The 21787-nt window shown below is 46.4% G+C and overlaps 1 protein-coding gene across 1 annotated transcript; it reads right to left on the reverse strand.

Annotated features, from left to right (window-relative positions):
• Positions 1 to 704: 704 nt before the first annotated feature.
• On the reverse strand, positions 705 to 21533 carry LOC129016294 (myosin-11-like). Its single transcript, XM_054455601.2, has 2 exons — positions 21430 to 21533; positions 705 to 2844 (listed from the first exon to the last, which is right to left on the reverse strand). The coding sequence occupies exon 2, from the start codon at positions 2825 to 2827 to the stop codon at positions 2360 to 2362; it is 468 nt and encodes a 155-aa protein (XP_054311576.2). The 5' UTR covers positions 2828 to 2844; positions 21430 to 21533; the 3' UTR covers positions 705 to 2359.
• Positions 21534 to 21787: the final 254 nt, after the last annotated feature.

Here is a 21787-nt window from a genome sequence, read left to right on the forward strand (position 1 = left end):
TTTTTCTGTTTTGTGTTCACTATGCTTTCTGAATTCTCCAAGTGTTCCATAGTGAACGTGTCTTAGTTTCCTAATTAGGAAAAAAATGTGCAGGACATTTTTAGAGATGACAAGGGGCTTTTTGTAATTTTCATTTGGCAAAATGTACAGACCAGGACCAAAGGGACAGAAGGATGCCAAGTGATGGAAGAAGAACATCTTACTAGTCAAATCAAAAGTGATCATAACCACAGCAAAAATCAATCTAATAACACTTAACATTTTCAGTGCCTACACTTAACATGTAGCAGGAAGTGTATTAAGTGCTTTCTATTTAGAGTAACCCACTCCATGAAGCTGGTACTATTTTTTTTTTTTAAACAGACAAGGTCTCGCTCTGTCACCCAGGCTAGAGTGCAGTGGCACAATCATAGCTCATTGCAGCCTTGAAATCCTGGGCTCAAGTGATCCTCCTGCCTCAGCCTCCCTGAGTAGCTGGGATTATGAGTACGCACCACTGCACCTGGCTAATTTATTTTTGCAGAGATGGGGTCTCATTGTGTTGCCCAGGCTGGTCTCAAACTCCTGGGCTCAAGTGATCCACCTGCCTCAGTTTCTCAAAGTGCTGGGATTACAGGCATGAGCCACTATGCCCGGCTCCCAAGAGGCTGGCACTATTCTTGCATCCATTTTACAGAAAAGGAAACAAAGCTTCAGAGGCATGAGGTAACCTGCTCAAGGGTGAGCAAGCCCTTTCAGAGAGAAGAGATAGACGTAGGCTGGGTCGGGTGACTTCTGCGCACCAGTCTGGTGACCCGTGCCCCACAACATCACACTCCAAGCCCCAATCATCTAGTCCAGGCAGTCCAACAGAACTTTCTACGATAATGGGAACATTCTGCACTTATGCTACCCACTACACCAGCCACTAGCCACAGGTGGCTATTGACTACCTGACCCAGGGCCAATACAACAAAAGAAATAAATTTGTTATTTTTTATTTTATTTTACTTATGTATTTATTTAGAGATGAAGTTTTGCTCTTATTGCCCAGGCTGGAGTACAATAACGCGATCTTGGCTCACTGCAGCCTCTGTCTCCCGGGTTCAAGTGATTCTCCTGCCTCAGCCTCCCAAGTAGTTGGGATTACAGGCACACACCACCACGCCTGGTTAATTTTTCTATTTTTAGTAGAGATGGGGTTTTACCATGTTGGCCAGCCTGGTCTAGAGCTCCTGACCCCAGGTGATCCACACATCTCGGCCTCCCAAAGTGCTGAGATTACAGGTGCGAGCCCATGCACCCAGCCAATAAAGTTTTTAATGTTTCTTTTCTTTTTTGAGATGGAGTTTTGCCGTTATTGCCCAGGCTGGAGTACAATGGCACCATCTCAACTCACTGCAACCTCTGCCTCCTGGGTTCAAGCAATTCTCCTGCCTCAGCCTCTCAAGCAGCTGGGATTACAGATGTGCATTACCATGCCTGGCTAATTTTTGTATTTTTAGTAGAGACAGGGTTTCATCATGTTGGCCAGGCTGGTCTCAAACTCCTGACCTCAGGTGATCTACCCGCCTTGGCCTCCCAGAGTGCTGGGATTACAGGTATGAGCCACCACACCCGGTCTAATGTTTCTTTTAATTAATTTAAATCTAAATTTAGTTAGCCATGAGTAGCCAGTGGGTACCATATTGTGCCATCTCTAGTCCACTCTGATCTGCAAGTCTACCTAAAAGAGTCCTAGGACCAACCTGAACATTCCCCTCTGTGACAAGGAAGACCTCCCTAAAACCTAGCCACATCCTCATGTCTCGTACACACCTGGCTGCCAAGAAAATCCAGCCTTTCCAAAGCGGTTATGAGCTCTTCTTTACTTTCAAGAGGAAGGAAGGACAGAGAACGATGCCAATGAAATCTGTTGAGAATTTATCAAACATCTTGGCACTTGGCATATGTGATGACATGGGATTGTCACACCTCCTGTCTGTAATGAGGGTGATTATTCCCATTTTATGGATAGGAAAACTGAGGCTTCAAAAGGGGAAATAACCTCTTCAAGGGCTGAGATGTGAACCCACGTTGGAATGATTCCACCTCATCTTGGAATCTCCCTCGATCAAACCTTCAGCCTCCCATTTCCTTTTTTTTTCTTGAGACAGAGTCTTATTCTGTCACCCAGGGTGGAGTGCAGTGGTACAGTCTTGGCTCACTGCACCTCCACCTCCTGGGTTCAAGCAGTTCTTCTGCCCCAGCTTCCCCAGTAGCTGGGATTACAGGTGCGTATCACCACCTTCGGCTACTTTTTGTATTTTTAGTAGAGATGGCATTTCACCATGTTGGCCAGCGTGGTCTCAAACTTCTGACCTCAGGTGATCCACCCACCTCAGCCTCCCAAAGAGCTGGGAGTACAGGCATGAACCACTGTGCCCAGCCCTCCCAACACATTTCTAATGCCTACTTTCCTCATGAGGCCAGGAGTAGGTACCTGGCTGCCTGCAATACTCACATATATTAGCCCTGAGAAGTACCGCTCCCTCAGGTTGTGTAGCACGGAGGCTTCGTTGAGGCACGTCAGCTCCGCCATGTCCTCCACCTTGGAGAACTTGGGTGGGTTCATCTTCTGGATGTCATCTTTCCCAACCGTGACCTTCTTGCCGTTCTCCACCAGCTCCACAACCACCTCATCCCCCTTCTCCTCCTTAATGCTGGCTGCCTCAAAGCCCTGCTTCTCCGAGGGGACCCAGACGAGTCTCTTGGCGGCCCAGTCAGCCTGGGCCACTGGGCTGTTGATGAAGTTTTTGTCCACAAAGAGGAACTTCTCATCATCACTGAGTTGTCCCTTCTGCACCATGGTGCCTTGTTGGTCCCCTGTGAACAAGGTAACAGGGTCAGAATCAGACCACAACCTTGCCTGATCAACCACTCACCTTGCCCTGTCTAGGAACTCGGTCTGCAGAGACATCCCACCAAGTACAAAGACCTGTAGTATTTTGTAGGTGGTTGAAGAACAGAGACCACCCAAAGGCTCTTCAGAAAGGGATCTGTGTCATCGCCTAAAATACCAAAAGTCAAACAACCCAAATGTCCATCAACATAGAGCTGGATACATAAGCCATGCTATTTCCATACCGTGAAATACTACCCAGTGCTCAAGAGGTAGGAAGTAGGGCTGGACGAGGTGGCTCACACCTGTAAACCCAACACTGTGGGAGGCCGAGGTGGGCGAATCACTTGAGGCCAGGAGTTCAAGACCGGCCTGGCCAACATGGTGAAACCCCGTCTCTACTGAAAATACAAAAATTAGCCAGGCATGGTGGTGCGCACCTGTAATCCCAGCCAATTGGGAGGCTCAGGCAGAATTGCTCAAACCCGGAAGGCAGAGGTTGCAGTAAGCCAAGATAGTGCCACTGCACTCCAGCCTGGGTGACAGAGTGAGACTCCATCTCACAAAAAAAAAAAAAAAAAAAAAAAAAAACAACAACAACAACAAAAAAAAAAGCAGGAAGTATGTCTACACGTGCTGATATGGGAAGATGGTTAAGTCTAACTGTGCACTGCAAAATAAGAGTCCTCAAACGATTAAACATAGAATTACCCAGATCACTTGAGCCCAAGAGTTGGAGACCAGCGTAAGCAACATGGCAAAACCCTGCCTCTACAAAAAATACAAAAAATTAGCCAGGCATGGTAGCGCACACCTGTAGTCTCAGCTACTTGGGAGGCTGAAGTGGGAAAATCACCTGAGCCTGGGAGGTCAAGATTGTAGTGAGCCAAGATCAAGCCACTGCACTCCAGCCTGGGTGACAGAGTGAGACTCTGCCTTAAAAACAAACAAACAAACAAATAAACAACCCAATGTATATAACTGGAAACTCAGTAAAAGGAAAGAAATTATGCAATAAAATAAATGAGTCTCAAAAGCATCATGCTCAGTGAAACAAACCAGAAAGGCCACACGCTATATTATTCCTTCAATACGAAAAACTATTAGGCTGGTGCAAAAGTAAGTGTGGTTATTGTGATTGAAAGTAATGGTGGCCGGACACCGTGGCTCACACCTGTAATCTCAGCACCTTGGGAGGCTGAGGTGGGTGGATCACCTGAGGTCAGGAGTTCAAGACCAGCCTGGGCAACATGTTGAGAACCCATCTCTACTAAAAATACAAATATTAATGGAGTGTGGTGACACACACCTGTAGTCCCAGCTACTCAGGAGGCTGAGGCAAGAGGATTGCTTGAACCCTGGAGGTGGAGGATGCAGTGAGCTGAGATCGCACCATTGCACTCCAGCCTCGACGACAGAGCGAGACTCTGTCTCGAAAAAAAAAAAAAAAGTAATGGCAAAATAGAAAAGGCATATCTATGGTGACAGGCAATCAAGAGTTGCCAGTGGAGGCCATGCATGGTGGCTGACACCTGTAATCCCAGTACTTTGGGAGGCCAAGGCGGGGGGATCACTTGAGGTCAGGAGTTTAAAACCAGCTTGGCCAATGTGGTAAAACCCCATCTCTACTAAAAATACAAAAATTAGCCGGGCATGGTGGTGCACACCTGTAATCCCAGTTACTCAAAAAGCTGAGGCAGGAGAATTGCTTGAACCCGGGAGGCAGAGGCTGCAGTGAGCCGAGACAGCCTAAGTGACAGAGAGAGACTCTTGTCTCAAAAAAATAAAAAAAAAAGATTTGCCAGTGGCAAGGAAAGGAATGGATTAGTAAGAGGCACAGAAGAGGTACATAAGAGGTAAGAGGCACCACCTTTTGGTGTGATAAAAGTATTCCCTGTGGTCATGGTGGTGCTTACAAGGCTGTATACATTTGTCAAAGCTCATTAAGAATGTTCTATCCACTATAGGATGACTAAAGTGAACAACAAAATATTACACCATTTCCAAGAGCTAGAAGAAGGACATTGAACGTTCCCAACACAAAGAGATGATAAATGTCATTACATAGGAAGTAGCAAAATAAAAGTAATGGTAAATGCTTGAGATGATGGATATGCTAATTACCCGATCTTATCTCCCCACACATTATATGTATTAATATCAAAACATTACTAAGAGCTGGACTCAGTGGCTCACACCTGTAATCTCAGCACTCTGGGAAGCTGAGACAGGAGGATCCCTTGAGGCCAGGAGTTCAAGACCAACCTGGGCAACACAAGAAGACCCTGTCTCTGTAAAAAAATTAAAAATTAGCAGGGCATGGTGGTGCATGCCTATGGTTCCAGCTACTCAGGAGACTAAGACGGGAAGATGGCTAGAGCCCAGGAGGTCAAGGCTGCAGTGAGCTGTAATCATGCCACTGCACACCAGCCTGGGCCACAGAGTGAGACCCTGTCTCAAAACCAACCAACCAAACAACTAAAAAAATCATTATGGACCCCATGAACAGGTATGATCATTTGTCAATTAAGACATAAATTTTTTAAGTTGAAAAAACTCACTCAAGCTATACACTTAAAAAAACTTGAATTTAAGTTGGTGAGTTTTACTTTATATAGATTATACCTCAATAAAGCTGATTAAAATATTTGTCATAAAATATTTGTCTTTATATGTTTGTGTGTACATTTCTAAAAGTCTAGAAAATTGCATACCAAAATATTATACTAGGATTCTAGCTGGTCAAATATGAGGCAGTGTGAATATCAATAAGAAAAATAATTATATGTCCATCACCCCAACACCCCAAAAAGGGTTGAAAGACAAGTATATTTAAATCCATCTGTTCAAAATGATTTTTGTTGTTGTTTGAGATGGAGTCTTGCTCTGTTGTCTACGCTGGAGTGCAGTGGTGCAATCTTGGCTTACTGCAACCTCTGCCTTCTGGGTTCAAGTGATTCTCCTGCCTCAGCCTCCTGAGTAACTGGGATTACAGGCGTGCACCATCACACCCAGCTAATTTTTGTATTTTTAGTAGAGACGGGGCTTCGCCAAGTTGGCCAGGCTGGTCTCAAACTCCTGACCTCAAGTGATCCACCAGCCTCAGCCTCTCAAAGTGCTGGGATTACAGGTGTGACCCACTGTACCCGGCCCCAAATGCATTATTTTTTAAATGGGTACAGAAAGTGGGGTGGAAATGTGAAAATCTTGATTCTGCCTTTTCTATACAAATTGTTCCTTAGGGTAACTAAATTAAAAAGGAGAAGTCTCTCTTGATGGAAGATTAGGTCATTAAATGTCCTCTCTACATGGGAAGCCCATTGATGGTAGATTCACATTATCTGTCCTGTTATCCAGTTGCGTTTATGAGGAGAGGGACAGAGACAACACACTCTATAGACCTGTCCAGGCCCCTGTTCCTGACTCTCTGACTACAGCTGCAGGGGCTGTCCTGGAAACACTGGCTCACAGCCCCTTCCACCTCTTGCTGCTGGGATCCAAAGAACTGAGTTGCTGGCTAAGTGAGGACATATGGCCACCAGGATCTATGTGTGGTTGACATCCCTCCTTCAGCAGGGAATTCACAACTCCTTTGAATTCACTGATAATCCCCATGCTTGGGCCCCAAATCCCACAGCGACAGAATAAAGACCCATGTCCCACTCCTGGATCCCTAGAGCTGAGCACCTAACCCTGAAACCCAACCTTTTGGGTGATGCAGATTTTGCAAGGCAGAATGGGAGTGGCAGATATTCCAATGCCTATTTTTTTCCTTTCAGGGCTGAAAATAATAATTAAAAAACTAATTTAAAAAACCTGCTGCTGGGTGCAGTGGCTCATTCCTGTAATCCCAGCACTTTGGGAGGCCAAGGCCGGTGGAACATCTGAGGTCAGGAGTTTGAGACCAGCCTGGCCAACATGTGAAACCCCATCTCTACTAAAAATACAAAAAGTTGCTGGGCGTGGTAGCATGCGCCTATAATCCCAGCTACTCTGGAGGCTGAGGCAGGAGAATCACTTGAACCCAGGAGGTGGAGGTTGCAGTGAGCCAAGATTGTGCCACTCACCGCACTCCAGCCTGGGCAGTAAGAGTGAAACTCAGTCTCAAAAAAACAAAAAACAAACCTGGAAGTTGATTTGCTCAGAGATTTTCTGCTGGGAGACCTGATATAGTAGCTGATGAAAAAAAAGTGGCGGCTAGGTGCGGTGGCTAACACCTGTAATCCTAGCACTTTGTTGGGGCTGAGGTAGGAGGATTGCTTGAGGTCCGGAGTTCGAGACCAGCTGGCCAACATGGCGAAAACTGGTCTCTACTAAAAATACAAAAATATTAGCTGGGCATGGTAGCAGGAACCTGTAATCCTAATTCCTCGGGAGGCTGAGGCACAAGAATCGCTTGAACCCAGGAAGCAGAGGTTGCAGTGAGCTGAGATGGTGCCACTACACTCTTGCCCAGGCAACAGACCAAGACTTCATCCAAAAATAAATAAATAAATAAATAAATAAAAGCAGAGAAATGAGGAAATCCCATCTAAATCTGAATAATCACTTCAGATATCCAGAAAGAGAAATAAAGATCTGGTAGACAACATGTATTGTCCTAAGTTTAACAATCCTCCTTTCTGCATTTTAAAATCGTTATTGAATTTGGCTTAGCTCATAGTAAGACCAAGTGTCCTGCCCCTGACTCCACTTACACTATCTTAAAAAAGACTCCCTTCTACATGGAAGAATTCCAGTGAATACATGGAGAACAATAAAACTAGGATGTAACTGTTTATAAAGCTAATAAAATAGTGGGTCTCAAGCTGGGCACGGTGGTTCACACCTGTAATCCCAGCACTTTGAGAGGCCCAGGCAGGCAGACCACCTGAGGTCAAGAGTTTGAGGCCAGCCTGGTCAACATGGCAAAACCCTGTCTCTACTAAAAAATACAAAAATTAGCTGGGCATAGTGGCATGTGCCTGTAATTCCAGCTACTCGGGAGGCTGAGGCAGGAGAATTACTTGAACCCCAAAGGTGGAGATTGCAATGAGCCGAGATCATACCACTGTACTCCAGCCTGGACAACAGAGCAAGACTTTGCCAAGGAAGGAAGGAAGGAAAGAAAGAAGAAAGGAAGGAAGAGGCCAGGCACGGTGGCTCACGCCTGTAATCCCAGCACTTTGGGAGGCTGAGGCTGGGGGATCACAAGGTCAAGAGATTGAGACCATCCTGGCTAACACAGTGAAACCCTGTCTCTAGCAAAAAAAAAAAAAAAAAAAAAAAAAAATTAGCCGGGCGTGGTGGCGGGTGCCTGTAGTCCCAGCTACTCAGGAGGCTGAGGCAGGAGAATGGCATGAACCTGGGAGGCAGAGCTTGCAGTGAGTGGGTGAGTGGAGATTGCGCCACTGCACTCCAGCCTGGGCGACAGAGCGAGACTCTGTCTCAAAAAAAAAAAAAAAAAAGAAAGGAAGAAAGAAAGGGTCTTGGCAAGTTGGCAAGGGCTACCAGTAATTGCTAAAACCATTAGGCCAATGGGGCTCACATTTCCTGGTGCATTAGCTTCTGAGTCAGTAGGACTGGGATGGGGCCCAAGAATATGCATTCCTAACCAGCTTCCAGGTGATGATGATGATGCTGGTCTAGGGTCCCCACCACAAGACTGACTATATCAGATGAAGAGCTGTTGTGGAATTTTATAAGGGATGGGTCCGTCTGACATCACCTAAATCTACTAATTAACCCTAACGTCACAAAAAGAGAGAGCTAACTAGACATTATAAACATTACATGCCTGCAGATGGGGCGCTACAGGAAGTGCCGTTACCACTAATGACATATTCTTGCTAAAAAGAAGAGGGGATGGAGATGGGGGATGAAGGTGAAGAAGCCTCCAGATCTAACGCCTGTCTATGGAAAATGCAAGGCACAGGAGAGCATGTTAAACAATGCAGTAAAATCCCAAAAGTGAGAGACTATGCTCTGTCGCCCAGCTAGAGTGCAATGGCGGGATCTTGGCTCACTGCAACTTCCACCTCCTAGGTTCAAGTGATTCTCCTGCCTCAGCCTCCTGAGTAGCTGGGATTACAGGTGCATGCCACCACGCCCAGCTAATTTTTGTATTTTTAGTAGAGACGGGGTTTCACCATATTGTCCAGGCTGGTCTCAAACTCCTGACCTCAGGTGATCTGCCCTCCTTGGCCTCTCAAAGTGCTGAGATTACAGGTGTGAGCCACCATGCTCGGCCAGTACTCTGTTTCTTTAACAAATAAAATACAAACAAAAAGGAGGGGAACCTATAGATTAAAAAATAATTGAAAGAAAATAGGCTGGCAGTAGCCCACACGTATAATCCCATATTTTGGGAGGCCAAGGCAGGAGGATTGCTTGAGCCCAGGAGTTCGAGACCAGACTGGGCATTATAGCAAGACCCCATCCCTTTAAAAAAAATCAGGCAGGCATGATGATGCGTGCTTGTAGTCCCAGCTACTAGGAGGCTGAGGCAGGAGGGTTGCTTGAGCCCAGGAGTTTGAGGCTGCAGTGAGCTATGATTACATCACTGCACTCCAGCCTGGGTGACAGGGTGAGACCCTGTCTCAAAAAAGAGAAAGCCACAGACAACAAGAACATTTCATAAATATAGGGCATTTTCATTAGCCTAAAATATCTTTCTGAGCCTAAAGAACATACAAGTTCATTGGTGCTGGCAAAATTTGATTGGTTGCCTCATCTTGAGAGGTAAGATAACCTGCAGTCATAAAAAGACATCCAGACTTTGCAATCAGATGCTAATTCAAACGTGACTCTGCCACTGCAGAAGGCGTGCTTCTGGGCGACTTACGTAGATCTCTGAGACTCAGATTTACTGTATATTAATACTGGGGACCTAATGGGTGCCCTACAGAGCTGCCATGAGGTTCAGATGAAACTCTCTACACCAAGCTTGTCTAACCTGCAGCCCATGAGCTGTATGTGGCCCAGGATGGCTTCGAATGCAGCCGGATACAAATTCATAAACTTTCTTAAAACAGTGTAATTTTTTTTGCGATTTTTTTTTTTTTAGCTCATCAGCTATCATTAGTGTTAGTGTATTTTACGTGTGGCCCAAGACAATTCTTCTTTTTCCGGGGTGGCCCAGGGAAGCCAAAAGATAGGACACTCCTGGTCTATACCAAGTACCTTCTGTTTCTATACCCTTTCCCACTTCCCATGACTCTAAGCCACTTCGCTCATTCCTAACCAATAGCATTTACTACTATTGGATGCTTTAATTATGTTTATTTCTGGACAGCCACGGTCACAGAAGTGGCTTGATACGATGCGTCTTCTCTTAATAGTATAACCGAGGTTAGTTTAAACAGGCAGCAAAATAGGAAATGCGGCAAAGTATTCAATAATTCCTTGATAATCTCTTGTTTCTTAAGGTGTCGCAGCAGATTGTGTGTGTGTGTGTGTGTGTGTGTGTGTGTGTGTGAGAGAGAGAGAGAGAGAAAGAAAGAAAGAGAGAGAAACTGGAGGATGCATAAAAGAAATGGGAGGGTATGAAGATGAAGTAAGATTGACCACAAGTAGGCCGAGTGTGATGGCTCATGCCTATAATCCCAGAACTTTGGGAGGCCGAGGCAGGAGGACAACTTGAGGTCAGGAGTTTGAAACCAGCTTGGCCAACATGGTGAAACCCTGTCTCTACTAAAAATACAAAAATTAAAAATTAGCCAGGAGTGGTGGTACATGCCTATAGCCCCAGCTACTTGGGAGGCTGAGTCAGGAGAATCACTTGAACCCAGGAGGTGGAGGTTGCAGTGAGCCAAGATCATACCACTGCACTCCAGCCTTGGCGACAGAGTCAGACTCCATCTCAAAAAAAAAGAAGCGTCAGAGCCGGGACCCAAACCTGGGTCTCGTTCTGGAGTCTACGTGGTTCTGCCTTTCATATAAGGTTGGTGGGCTTGTCAGATGCCCATGAAGGAATCGATCCTTTAAGGCACCTGGCACAGTGCCTGACACATTGCAAACACCCAAAATAAGACTCGAATCAGGTGAAGTAAACTACAGCTCCACACCACAAAAAAGGACATCTCACAACACATCCTTGAGCAAAAGAAGGTGGTCACAAAAAGCACAGGTTCTGTGACTGTTAAACTGAGGTCCAAAACCAGGCAGAATTAATCTATGGTGACAGAACTCAGATAAGGAATGAATGAGCCTCGGGGGTGCAGTGATTGCAAGGACAGAACGTGAGGGGGGCTTGTGAGGGTTGACCTCTAGATCTTCATTTGAATGCCAGCCCTATGAGTGTTCACTTTCTGAAAATTCATTAGACTGTTGGGCCAGGTGACATGGCTCATGCCTGCAACCCCAGCACCTTGAGAAGCCAAGATGACAGGATCACTTGAGCCCAGGAGTTCGAGACCAGCCTGGCCAACACAGCAAGACCCACCTTTAAGAAAAAATGTTTTTTAATTACCTGGGTGGAAGACTGAGGTAGGAGGATAACTTGAGCCTGGCCAACATGGTGAAACCTTGTCTCTAGCAAAAATACAAAAATTAACCGGGTGTGATGGTGTGCACCTGCAATCCCAGCTACTCAGGAGGCTGAGATGGGAGGATCGCTTAAGCTCAGGAGGTCGAGGATGCAGTGAGCCGTGATCATGCCACTGCACTGCAGCCTGGGTGACAGAGTGAGACCCCATCTAAAAAAAAGTATCCTCTGGAAAATTCATCAAGCTGCACACCCATGGTGTGTGTACTTTTTTGGTTGTAAAGTACACTTCATTTTCCTTCCCTCTTATCTTTAATTGTGGTAAAATACAGCCAACATTCACCACCTCAGCCACTTAAACACAGTTCAGTAGCATTAAGTATATTGATATTATTGTGCAATAATGAAGAGTTTGTGCAGATGGTAGCCAATTACATCCCAAGAGGGCTAGGACAGTGTTTCATTTGTTCTAAGCACCATGACAAGTAAAGTGGACTTTTTGTTTGTTTGTTTCTGAGACAGGGTCTTGCTCTGTCACCCAGGCTGGAGTGCAGTGGCACAACCTCAGCTCACTGCAACCTCCGCCTCCCAGGCTCAAGTGATCCTCCCACCCCAGCCTCCCAAACAGTTGGGACCACTGGCACCTGCCACCATGCCCAGCTATTTTTCTGTATTCTTTGTAGAGACGGGGTTTCACGGTGTTGCCCAGGCTGAGGTCTTGAACTCCTGACCTCAAGTGACCTGCCTGCCTCAGTCTCCCAAAGTGCTAGGATTACAGGCATGAGCCGCTGCGCCCAGCCCTAAGTGGGCTCTAATTGCCATGTTGATGAGTTGCCTTAAAAGTCAGAAAAAATAGCAAAAACTACAACAGAAAAATAAAAGGACACACACATCTCCATTGCCTAGGACCCTGTCTAACCTCAGACTTAAAAACACAAACAAGATCAAGTGCAAAGATTCAGTCTCTGTCCAAAAAAGGAGAGCTTGGAGCAGGCTGGATTCCCTCTGTCTTTGATGTCTCTGACAGTTATGATATGCAAAATCTGCTTTGGTCAAAAGACAGCAAGATGGAGGATGAGAAGCTTTGACTCATGCTAGAATGGTGTTTTCCATAGCATGCTCCTTGGAACCCTAATTCCCTGAAATATCTGAGCTGGGGTGGAGCCACAGAGGTTGAGAAGCTCTTCAAACAGTGGGGCAGTCAAGGTCAAATCCATTTGGAAGGTGCTACATATTCCCTTTCCCTCATTGAGAAACAAAACACACAACAGGACACTTAAGTCTCTGGCAGATCCGGAAACCTGAAAGCTATTTTGCTCCTATGAACCTTTGGTCCCCAAAACAACATTTGGCCACAGATTTGCCCTTGAGAAAATTCAGTGAGCCTGACAAATTAATGATACTAATACTAGTAATAATAGTTGCTAAGTCTTTTTTTTTTTTTTTTTTTTTTTGACACAGAGGCTCACTCTGTTACCCAGGCTGGAGTTCAGTGATGTAATCTCAGCTCACTGCAACCTCCACCTCCTGGTTCAAGTGATTCTCCTGCCTCAGCCTCCCAAGTAGCTGGGACTACAGGCATGCACCACCATGCCTGGCTAATTTTTGTATTTTTAGTAGAGATGGGGTTTCACCATATTGGCCAGGCTGGTCTTGAACTCCTGGCCTCAAGCTATCCTCCCACCTTGGCCTCCCAAAGTGCTGGGATGACAGGCGTGAGCCACCGCAGCTGGCCACAAACTCTGCCCTGTGGCTCTTGGGCTGCGTCATTCTGTGTCGTGAGGGGCGTTCTTCTGTTCATCGTGGGATGTTCCGCAGCATCCCTGGCCTCTGCCCACCTGATGCCAGTAGCACCCTTTCCTCCACTCATGACAATCAAAAATGTCCCCAGACACTGCTAGATGTCCCCTGGGGTGGCAAAACTGCTCCTAGTTGAGAACCACAGTTTTAGAATAAAAACAAGGGCTGTCTTGGGAAAGGCAGTTAAAGCTGAGAGCAGCTCTCACTTAGTCAAACTCAACTCGGAATACCAACCGCAGAAGGTCAGACGGGGGCAACATGAACATATTGGACCAGAGACGGACCACCAGTTGGCCCAACCCCAGGGACACTCTTCATCTACCTTGATGCACCTTCCCAACCCTCCCAACCTACCATCGCTCATGTTTAAGGACCTGCATCAGCTCCAAGGGCTGAAAGGACATCTCTGAAATTACTACCCAGAACTGCTGACCACAAAGCACAGTTCACTCATCAAGAGATGCTCTCAATGTTTTTGGTTGGGGGAAGGGTCTCACTATATGCCCAGGGTGGAGTGCAGTGGTGCAATCATAGCTCACTGCAGGCTCAAACTCATGGGTTCAAGGGATCCTCCCAACTCAGGTGTGGGCCACTATGGCCAGCTAATTTTATTTTTTGCAGAGATGGGGGTCTTGCTATGTTGCCCAGGCTGGTCTCAAACTCCTGATCTCAAACAATCCTCCTGCCTTGGCCTCCCAAAGCTCTAGGATGACAAGCGTGAGTCACCTCATCCGACTTTCTCAAATGTTTTGATGAAAACAAATGACTCTGTCACCTTTGGCGTTAGCGAAGTTTGACACATCTGAGTGTGTCAGCCCTGTTTACAGTCCTGTCCTGACCAACAACTGTTTCATACTTTTTTTTTTTTTTTTTTTTTGAGACAGGGTCTGGCTCTGTCACCCAGGCTAGAGTGAAGAGGCACGATCTCGGCTCACTGCAAACTCTGCCTCCCAGGCTCAAGCCATTCTCTCACCTCAGCCTCCCAAGTAGCTGGGATCAGAGGCACGCACAAGCACACCCAGCTAATTTCCTAATTCTTGCATTTTTTTTTTGTAGAGACAGGGGTCTCACTTTGTGGCCCAGGCTGGTCTCGAACTCCTGAGCTCAAGTGAACTGCCTTCCTCAGCCTCCCAAAGTGCTAGGATTACAAGCATGAGCCACCACGCCCAGGCTGCTTCATTTTTCGAGCACAAACAAGCTATTCATTAGCCTCTGGAAGACCTTAGGATGTCAAGTAACAAGTCTCAGCTCTGCCCCAAACCTGCTGGGTGACTCTGGACAAGTCACTCGTCCTCTCTGGGCCTTGTATTTTTCATTTAGGGAAAAGAAATCAATGGTAGGCTGGCCCAGCTCTACCATTTTATGGGACCCGTCTGTGACTCCTGGTCAAAGGGCTGAAACTGGACCAACTGAGAATGTCAGGCTGCTTTAGTTTGTTTTGCCATCAGTTTCATTTTTCCCAGAAGAACTCAGGGGCAAACGATCTTGCCCTCTCTGCTTCAGCATTAATAAAAAGTAAATTAGGCCGGGCATGGTGGCTGATGCCTGTAATCCCAGTACTTTGGGAGGCTGAGGCAGGCAGATAACCTGAGGTCAGTAGTTTGAGATCAGCCTGGCCAACATGGTGAAACCCTGTCTCTACTAAAAATACAAAAATTAGCCAGGTGTGGTGGTGGGTGCCTGTAATCCCACCTACTCAGGAGGCTGAGGAAGGAGAATCACTTCAACCCAGGAGGTGGAGGGTGCAGTGAGCTGACATCACATCACTGCACTCCAGCCTGGGCGACAAGAGCAAAACTCTGTCTTGAAAATAAATAAATAGTAAATTAAATATCCCAGAGCCCAGAGATTATAGGATTTGCACATCACCTCACCTGGTCAACAGCTTCCCTCAGGATTTTACTGCCAAGCCATTGGCTGAAGATTTCAGACCAGAGACACAAACCCAAATGTTTTTGGAGATCGGGTAAGTAATACAGAGTGACCCAGAGCAGATGTTAGAGTATTGCTCATATTCTAAATACCATGCAGGGTTCAGCACTGAGGCTCACGCCTGTAATCCCAACACTTTGGGAGGCCAAGGCAGGCAGATCGTTTGAGCTTAGGAGTTCGAGACCAGCCTGCGCAACATGGTGAAACCCCATCTCTACAGAAAATACAAAAATTAGCCAGGCATGGCGGCACATGCCTGTAGTCCCAGCTACTCGGGAGGCTGAGGTGGGAAGACTGCTTGAGCCTGGGAGGTGGAGGTTGCAGTGAGCCAAGATCATGCCACTGCACTCTAGCCTGGGTGACAGAGTGAGACTCCATCTCAAAAAGAAACAAAAGAAAAAAGAAAAATTGCTCATATTCTAAATGTCATAAAGGGCTGGACACAGTGGTTCACACCTGTAATCCAAGCACTTTGGGAGGCCAAGCCAAGAGGATTGCTTGAATTAGGAACTCTAGACTAGCCTGGGCAACATAGTGAGATCCCATCTCTATTTCAAATAAACGAATGAATGAATGCCATTCAGGCAAAACAGAAGTTCTCTGAACCTGATCGGCAACACAATTCGCCAGCTGGAAGGACCTCTGCAGTGGAAATCCTAGTTCAAGGTCTGGTCCAGGTGTAGGGAGGCGTCAAATGTGTCACAGGGAGAGGGACTGGATACTCTAAATGCACCTGCTCGGCAGGTCCCTGGTAGTACCAAAAAGGCAGTTTAGATCTATTATTCCTAACAGCCACTGTATTTATTGGGCCCTTTGTATTCATCGGGTATGAGGCCAGACAGCCTCCTATATAGACCATCTCACTGTCTCGTAAGCGCTCTGTAAGGTGGCATCACCTGCTATTGCTATTTTCCTGCTAAGATGACCGAGGCCCTGGAAGGTAAATGCAAGGCCCCCACTTGTAAAATTTGGAGTCAGGAGTAGAATCCAGACTGCTAAGAGTAAATGGACACCCGATTAATTCTTAGCAGAAAGTCCCTTTCTTGCCCCTGACCCTACTCCACCATTTCCACTCTCCCCTCACCATTCACATCCCCCCACCTCCCAAGGGCTTGTTCCCAAGAAAGCCCTACCTCACTTTCACAGGAAAAAAAGTGAATGGTGAACCTGTCACGTTCTTATTGCCTTGTGACATCTGCCTAATCATCTGAATACCAACGGTTTCAAGTAACTCCAGAAAGAAGTTCTCTTAATGCATAACACTATTTTTTCCTCCCAACCAAGAGAAGTTGGTTGGTAAGAGTTACGGTAGCCCCTGTGAAGGATGCTTCTGGAAGCGAGCAAGAACTGATTATTCCTGGCCCTAAAAGCCCCACTGTGTTTTATATTTTACAATTCTGGCATACCACAGCTTAAAATAAATGTATGGTCTCCTATGTCAGGGGTCCCCAACCCTTGTGCTGCACTACCAGTCAATGGCCTGTTAGGAACCAGGCCACATAGCAGGAGGGGATGGTGGGTGAGTGACCATCACTGCCTAAGCTCTGCCTCCTGTCAGATAAGCAGCATTAGATTTTCACAGAAGCACGAACCGTATTGTGAACTCCACTTGCGAGGGATCTAGGTTGTGCGTTCCTTATGAGAATCTAACCAATGCCTGATGATCTGAGGTGGGACAGTTTCATCCCAAAATCATCCTTCCCGCTACACCCTGGAAAAACTTGTCTTCCACGAAACCAGTCTCTGGTGCCAAGAGGATGGGGACTGCTGTCCTATGTGACTGCAACAAGTTGCAATTTGCAATGCCTTTTTTTTTTTTGAGACCGAGTCTCACTCTGTTGCCTGGGCTGGAGTGCAGTGGTGTGATCTCGGCTCACTGCAACCTCTGCCTCCGAGGCTCAAGCTATTCTTGTGCCTGAGCCTCCCGAGTAGCTGGGATTACAGGTGCCCACCACCATGCTCAGATAATTTTTGTATTTTTAGTAGAGATTGGGTTTAGCAGAGACCACGTTGGCCAGGCTGGTCTTGAACTCCTGACCTGAGGTAACCCACCTGCCTCAGCCTCCCAAAGTGCTGGGATTACAGGCATGAGCCACTGCACCCAGCCTGTGATGTCTTTAGCCGGTCATTTGCAATATCTATTAATTTTAGATATGCATGCCCTTTAACTTAGCAAGGGCATTTCTGGGAATTTATCCTACAGATAAATTCATATAATTAGACAAAAAGCCCAAGGATGAAAGAGTGGCATTATCTATTATTCCCATTTTCCTGCTAAGCCTATCGAGGTCTTGAAAGGCAAATGCAAGGCCCTCCCTTGTAAAAGTTGGAGCCAGGATTAGAATCCAGATCTATCTGAAGCCTAATTTACTCAGAGATGGCATTAGCGATGTTTGACACATCTGAATATGTCAGCCCTATTCACAGTCCCGTCCTAACAACTCACTGCTTCATCCTTTGAGCATAAACAAGCTATTCATTAGCCTGTGGAAGACCTTAGGTCTTCGAGTTACAAGTCTCAGCTCTGCCCAAAACTCTCTGGGTGATGCTAGGCAAGTCACTTGCCCTCTCTGGGCCTTGTATTTTTCAGCCTGGTACAGGAAAGTTCTATATCCCTCACCTTTTTTTTGAGACAGAGTCTCACTCTGTTGCCCAGGCTGGAGAGCAGTGATGCAATCATGGCCCACAGCAGCCTTGAACTCCTGGGCTCAAGCAATCCTCCTGCCTCAGCCTCAGCCTCCTGAATAACTAGGACTACAGATGCTTGCCACTATGTCCAGCTCATTTTAAAAATTTGTTTGTAGAGATGGTGCCTCGCTATGTTGCCCAGTCTGGTCTCAAACTCCTGACTTCAAGCCATCCCCCTACTGCAGCCTCCCAAATTGCTGGGATTACAGTTATCACCTGCCATACCTGGCCTCTATGGCCCTTTCCTAGCAACTTTGATGAGGTTGTTCCTCCTTAGCCCCTGAAACCCTGATACAAGTCACAGATGTCCAACCTCCCCTTTCAGCCACTGTGAGCAGCTGCTTCTTCTCTCCTTGGATCACATACAAGGTTTCTTTCAAATTCTTGCCTGCCTTTCTCTAAACCCAATCTTTCCTCCATTGTGTGGCCAGGGTTAAATGTTGAAAGGTCAGGGGTGGAAGGAGAAGCCCATCCCTTAAAGTATGCCATCAAGACCCTAAATAAACCAGGCACGGTGGCTCATGCCTGTAATCTGAGCACTTTGGGAGACCAAGCCAGGCGAATCACTTGAGGTCAGCAGTTCGAGACCAGCCTGGCCAACATGGTGAAACCCCATCTCTACTAAAAATACAAAAATTAGCCAGGCATGGTGGTGGGCGCCTATAATCCCAGCTACTCTCTACACAGGAGGCTGAGGCTGGAGAAGTGCTTGAACCCAGGAGGCGGAGGTTGCAGTGAGCCAAGATTGCACCACTGCACTCCAGCCTGAGTGACAGAGCAAGACTCTGTCTCAAAAACAAACAAACAAACAAAACCCTAAACAAATGTAATTGGAATTTGTAACATTCCCAATTCAGGTAAGGAATGGTAGCTTAATATATTAAAGATTCTAATCACCACTTTCAGCCCAAATAGAAATGAGGTTTATGAGATCAAAGGGAAGAAAATTAAGAGAAGCTTCTCCTTTAACGGCCACATAATTTAGGCTTCCCGGTTCTGCCAAAGATGAGCCATGCCATACTGAGCAAACATCTTGAACTCTCTGGTTGTGTTTGCTATAAATAACCACCACTAAAGCTTACCAGGGGCCAGGCACTGTGCTAAACCCTTCATACACATTAGCTCATCAAATCCTCCCATGAGGGTAATCGGTTAAACTCTGGAGTTAGAAAGACCTAGATTTGTAGAATCTTGTTTTCCTTACTGGTTAGCTGAGCTATCTTAATCAAGTTGTTCAGACTCCATATGTGTAAAATAAAGCCAGTTATAATAACAGTATCTACTCTAAAGTGTTGTTATGAAGACTTAAGATAATGTCCACAAAGGGTTTAGCATCTCGCCAGGCAAAAGTGCCCAACAAACATGAGTTATTCTCATTAGCCCCGTTTCCCGGATGAGAAAGTGAGGTTTGAGGAGGTGCTGGAGATGATTTTTAAATTTGCTTATGACCTTCTATGATTCTAGTGGATTGAAAATTGAACTTGGTTTTCAAGAAAAATCTACTATATATCTACTCTTGGAATTACACGCTTGTGCCTAAAGTGTAAAACCCACCTGTTTGGATTCAAGCCCTGTGGAAAGGAGACAATTCCCTCCCACCCCCCACCCAAAAAAATCAAACCTCTGAATAAGAGGGGGTAGGAAAGAAGAATCCCACTTTTCTCCCAAATCCCTTCTCCTTAGGGCTTCTCCACTAGTTCTTCAATGGGTGAGGGACATGGTAGAGAAATCCCCAGAGCCAGGACCAACCGGGCTGCAGTGCAAGGCTGGGTAACTGATGAGGGGGCCGGGGATGGCCTCATGGAAAACGCTTCCATAAATGGGCATGTTTGCCTCAATCTCTGCCCTCCCACGGAAAAGTAATGATAACAAATCCATAACAAATACCTTGTACGGAATAACACATCTATTTCCGACATGATAATACAAAAACACGGTGTTTACAAGGCAAGCCCGGCGGCTTCTTGGAAAAGACCCAGCTAGTTCACGTTCTGGACTCTCGGGATGGCAGCCCACCTAGGGTCACTGGTTTCAGCTAGGTCACCCCCCCAATCAGGGGACAAACAGTGCCTTTATTTTAAATGTGCAAAAAGTCAGTTTATGTTTTCTTCAAAGGACATGGTGACAAACATTTACTTTGTTGAAAGCATTTAGTCCTACCAGAAACCTGACCCCAACAAGTTTGTGTCCATGGTAAAGAAGAAAGATAGTGGGGTCAAGGGTATGAACTTGGACTCAAACAGACCCGGGAATGGGTTCTACCACTTGCTGGCTGTGTGACACTTTACCTCTCTGAGCCTCAGCTGCCTTGTATACTAAACAGGCATCATAATGCCTTTCTTATGAAGTTGTTGCAAAGATTAAATGAGATAAGTTAAATGTTGCAACAGCGTGTGGCACTTAAGTGTTCCATCAACGGTAGCTACCTCAAAGGGAAAACATCAATTTCCTTCAAACAAAATTCCCTATCTTATTTCACACCCTGCCACCTAATGACTTTCAGTTCAGCGTCAAGTTCCCTCTCTAAACAATTCTAAAATAGTATCATTAAGTAAATCAAAGAAACAAAAAACTACACAAAGCAGTTTATTAATAGCCTGCCTTCTTTTTGCCAAACCCCGGACAGTTCACCATTTAATCTCTCAGTTCTTCACACTGCAACTAAACACTCCCGCCTTGGGTTTCTAAATGTTTTCTTTTACTTCTTGACAAGCATGGCTTTGGATGGTGCCTTTTCTCAAGTGGCAAAATCCCTACCAGACCCTGTGCTGGAAGAAAACTTACAACAGGCAGTAGCCACACTTTCTCTCTTTTTACTCATTTGGTTGGGCACGAGAGTGGCATTGACACAGGTGGCTCTGCGGGAAATTCTAATGTAATCTTACCTAATGCACCTGCAGATCGTGGAAGCAAATGGAGACTTTGGAGCCCACCTGGGTATCTGGGGGCCCCTTTGGGGTCAACCTGGGTGAGATTTTTTTTTTTTTAACTTGGAATAGATGAAAAAGTGGGCTGTAATAAACTAGATCACAACCAGCCTTATCTCCCAGGGGTTCTCAACATAGAACCTCCCCTAAACTGATTTAAAAAAAAAACAACAAACTCTCCTTTATGCTAAGCCTATGCCCATGTGTTTTTAACTGATTTAATGCATTATCAACACAACTGTACAATACGGTCAAATCCACAAGGAGCCTCACTTTGCCTGTCTGTGTGATAGCAAGTGACTTTTCAGTGAAGTTCAGCTGTACCTTTTTTGGTGCCTAGAATAAAAGTGAGACGCCTGATTGTCTGCACCGGACCTCTGAGATTTCCAAGGGAGCATATCTCCTGGATTAGCCTCTTAACAAGAATCACTCAGGACTGTTTTTTTAAGGCATTTTTTCTGGGGATTCTAGAGTTGGGAAATGGAGTTGCGTCCAGGCATTGATATCTTTAATAAGCACCCCGAAAATGGTACTTCTCACTGGCGATCTTGAGAAATGCTGTTTGGGAAAAGTCTAGGATAATCTAAGATGATAGGGCAGAGAGAAATCTAAATCACAACTCTGCCCCCACCATGGTCCTTACGAGGTTGACAACAGGGACCCCTAAGCGCACCCCAGCCCCTATAGAATACCCTATAGGACTTTTAACCCCCCCCCCCACCCCGCAATCTGCCCCCAGAAGTACAACTACTACTTACAGATCTCCAACTGGGGGGACTAGTGGAGAGGAAACTGGATGGCGAGCTCGGATCTGACGCACCTCCCAGGCCAGAGCGTCCACATCTCCCTGCGTGTCTCGGACGCCTCTGTTTATAGACCCGGAGCTGCCCGCGGCTGGGAAAGGGGAGGAGACCGAAGGGGTGGAGTTGGGGAGGGTCCCTTGGGGCCCCCTCGCGGCGCCCCCTGCAGGGCGCACCCCCGGCGGGAGCGCAAGGAGCTGGGGCGCTCGGGACAAGGGCGCACGGAACAGGTGCGCACAGGGACGGGAGTCTCACCCCCGGCCCGAGGCGGTCGCAGACGCTCCGGATCCCTAGAGAAAGGGGGTCGAGCACGCAG

This window comes from Pongo pygmaeus, chromosome 18 (genome assembly GCF_028885625.2).
Source record: "Pongo pygmaeus isolate AG05252 chromosome 18, NHGRI_mPonPyg2-v2.0_pri, whole genome shotgun sequence".
NCBI lineage: Eukaryota > Metazoa > Chordata > Mammalia > Primates > Hominidae > Pongo > Pongo pygmaeus.

What these genes read in the sequence shown, in the direction of transcription:
- LOC129016294 (XM_054455601.2), bottom strand. Translation starts at nt 2,827, where the DNA reads ATGGTGCAGAAGGGACAACTCAGTGATGATGAGAAGTTCCTCTTTGTG.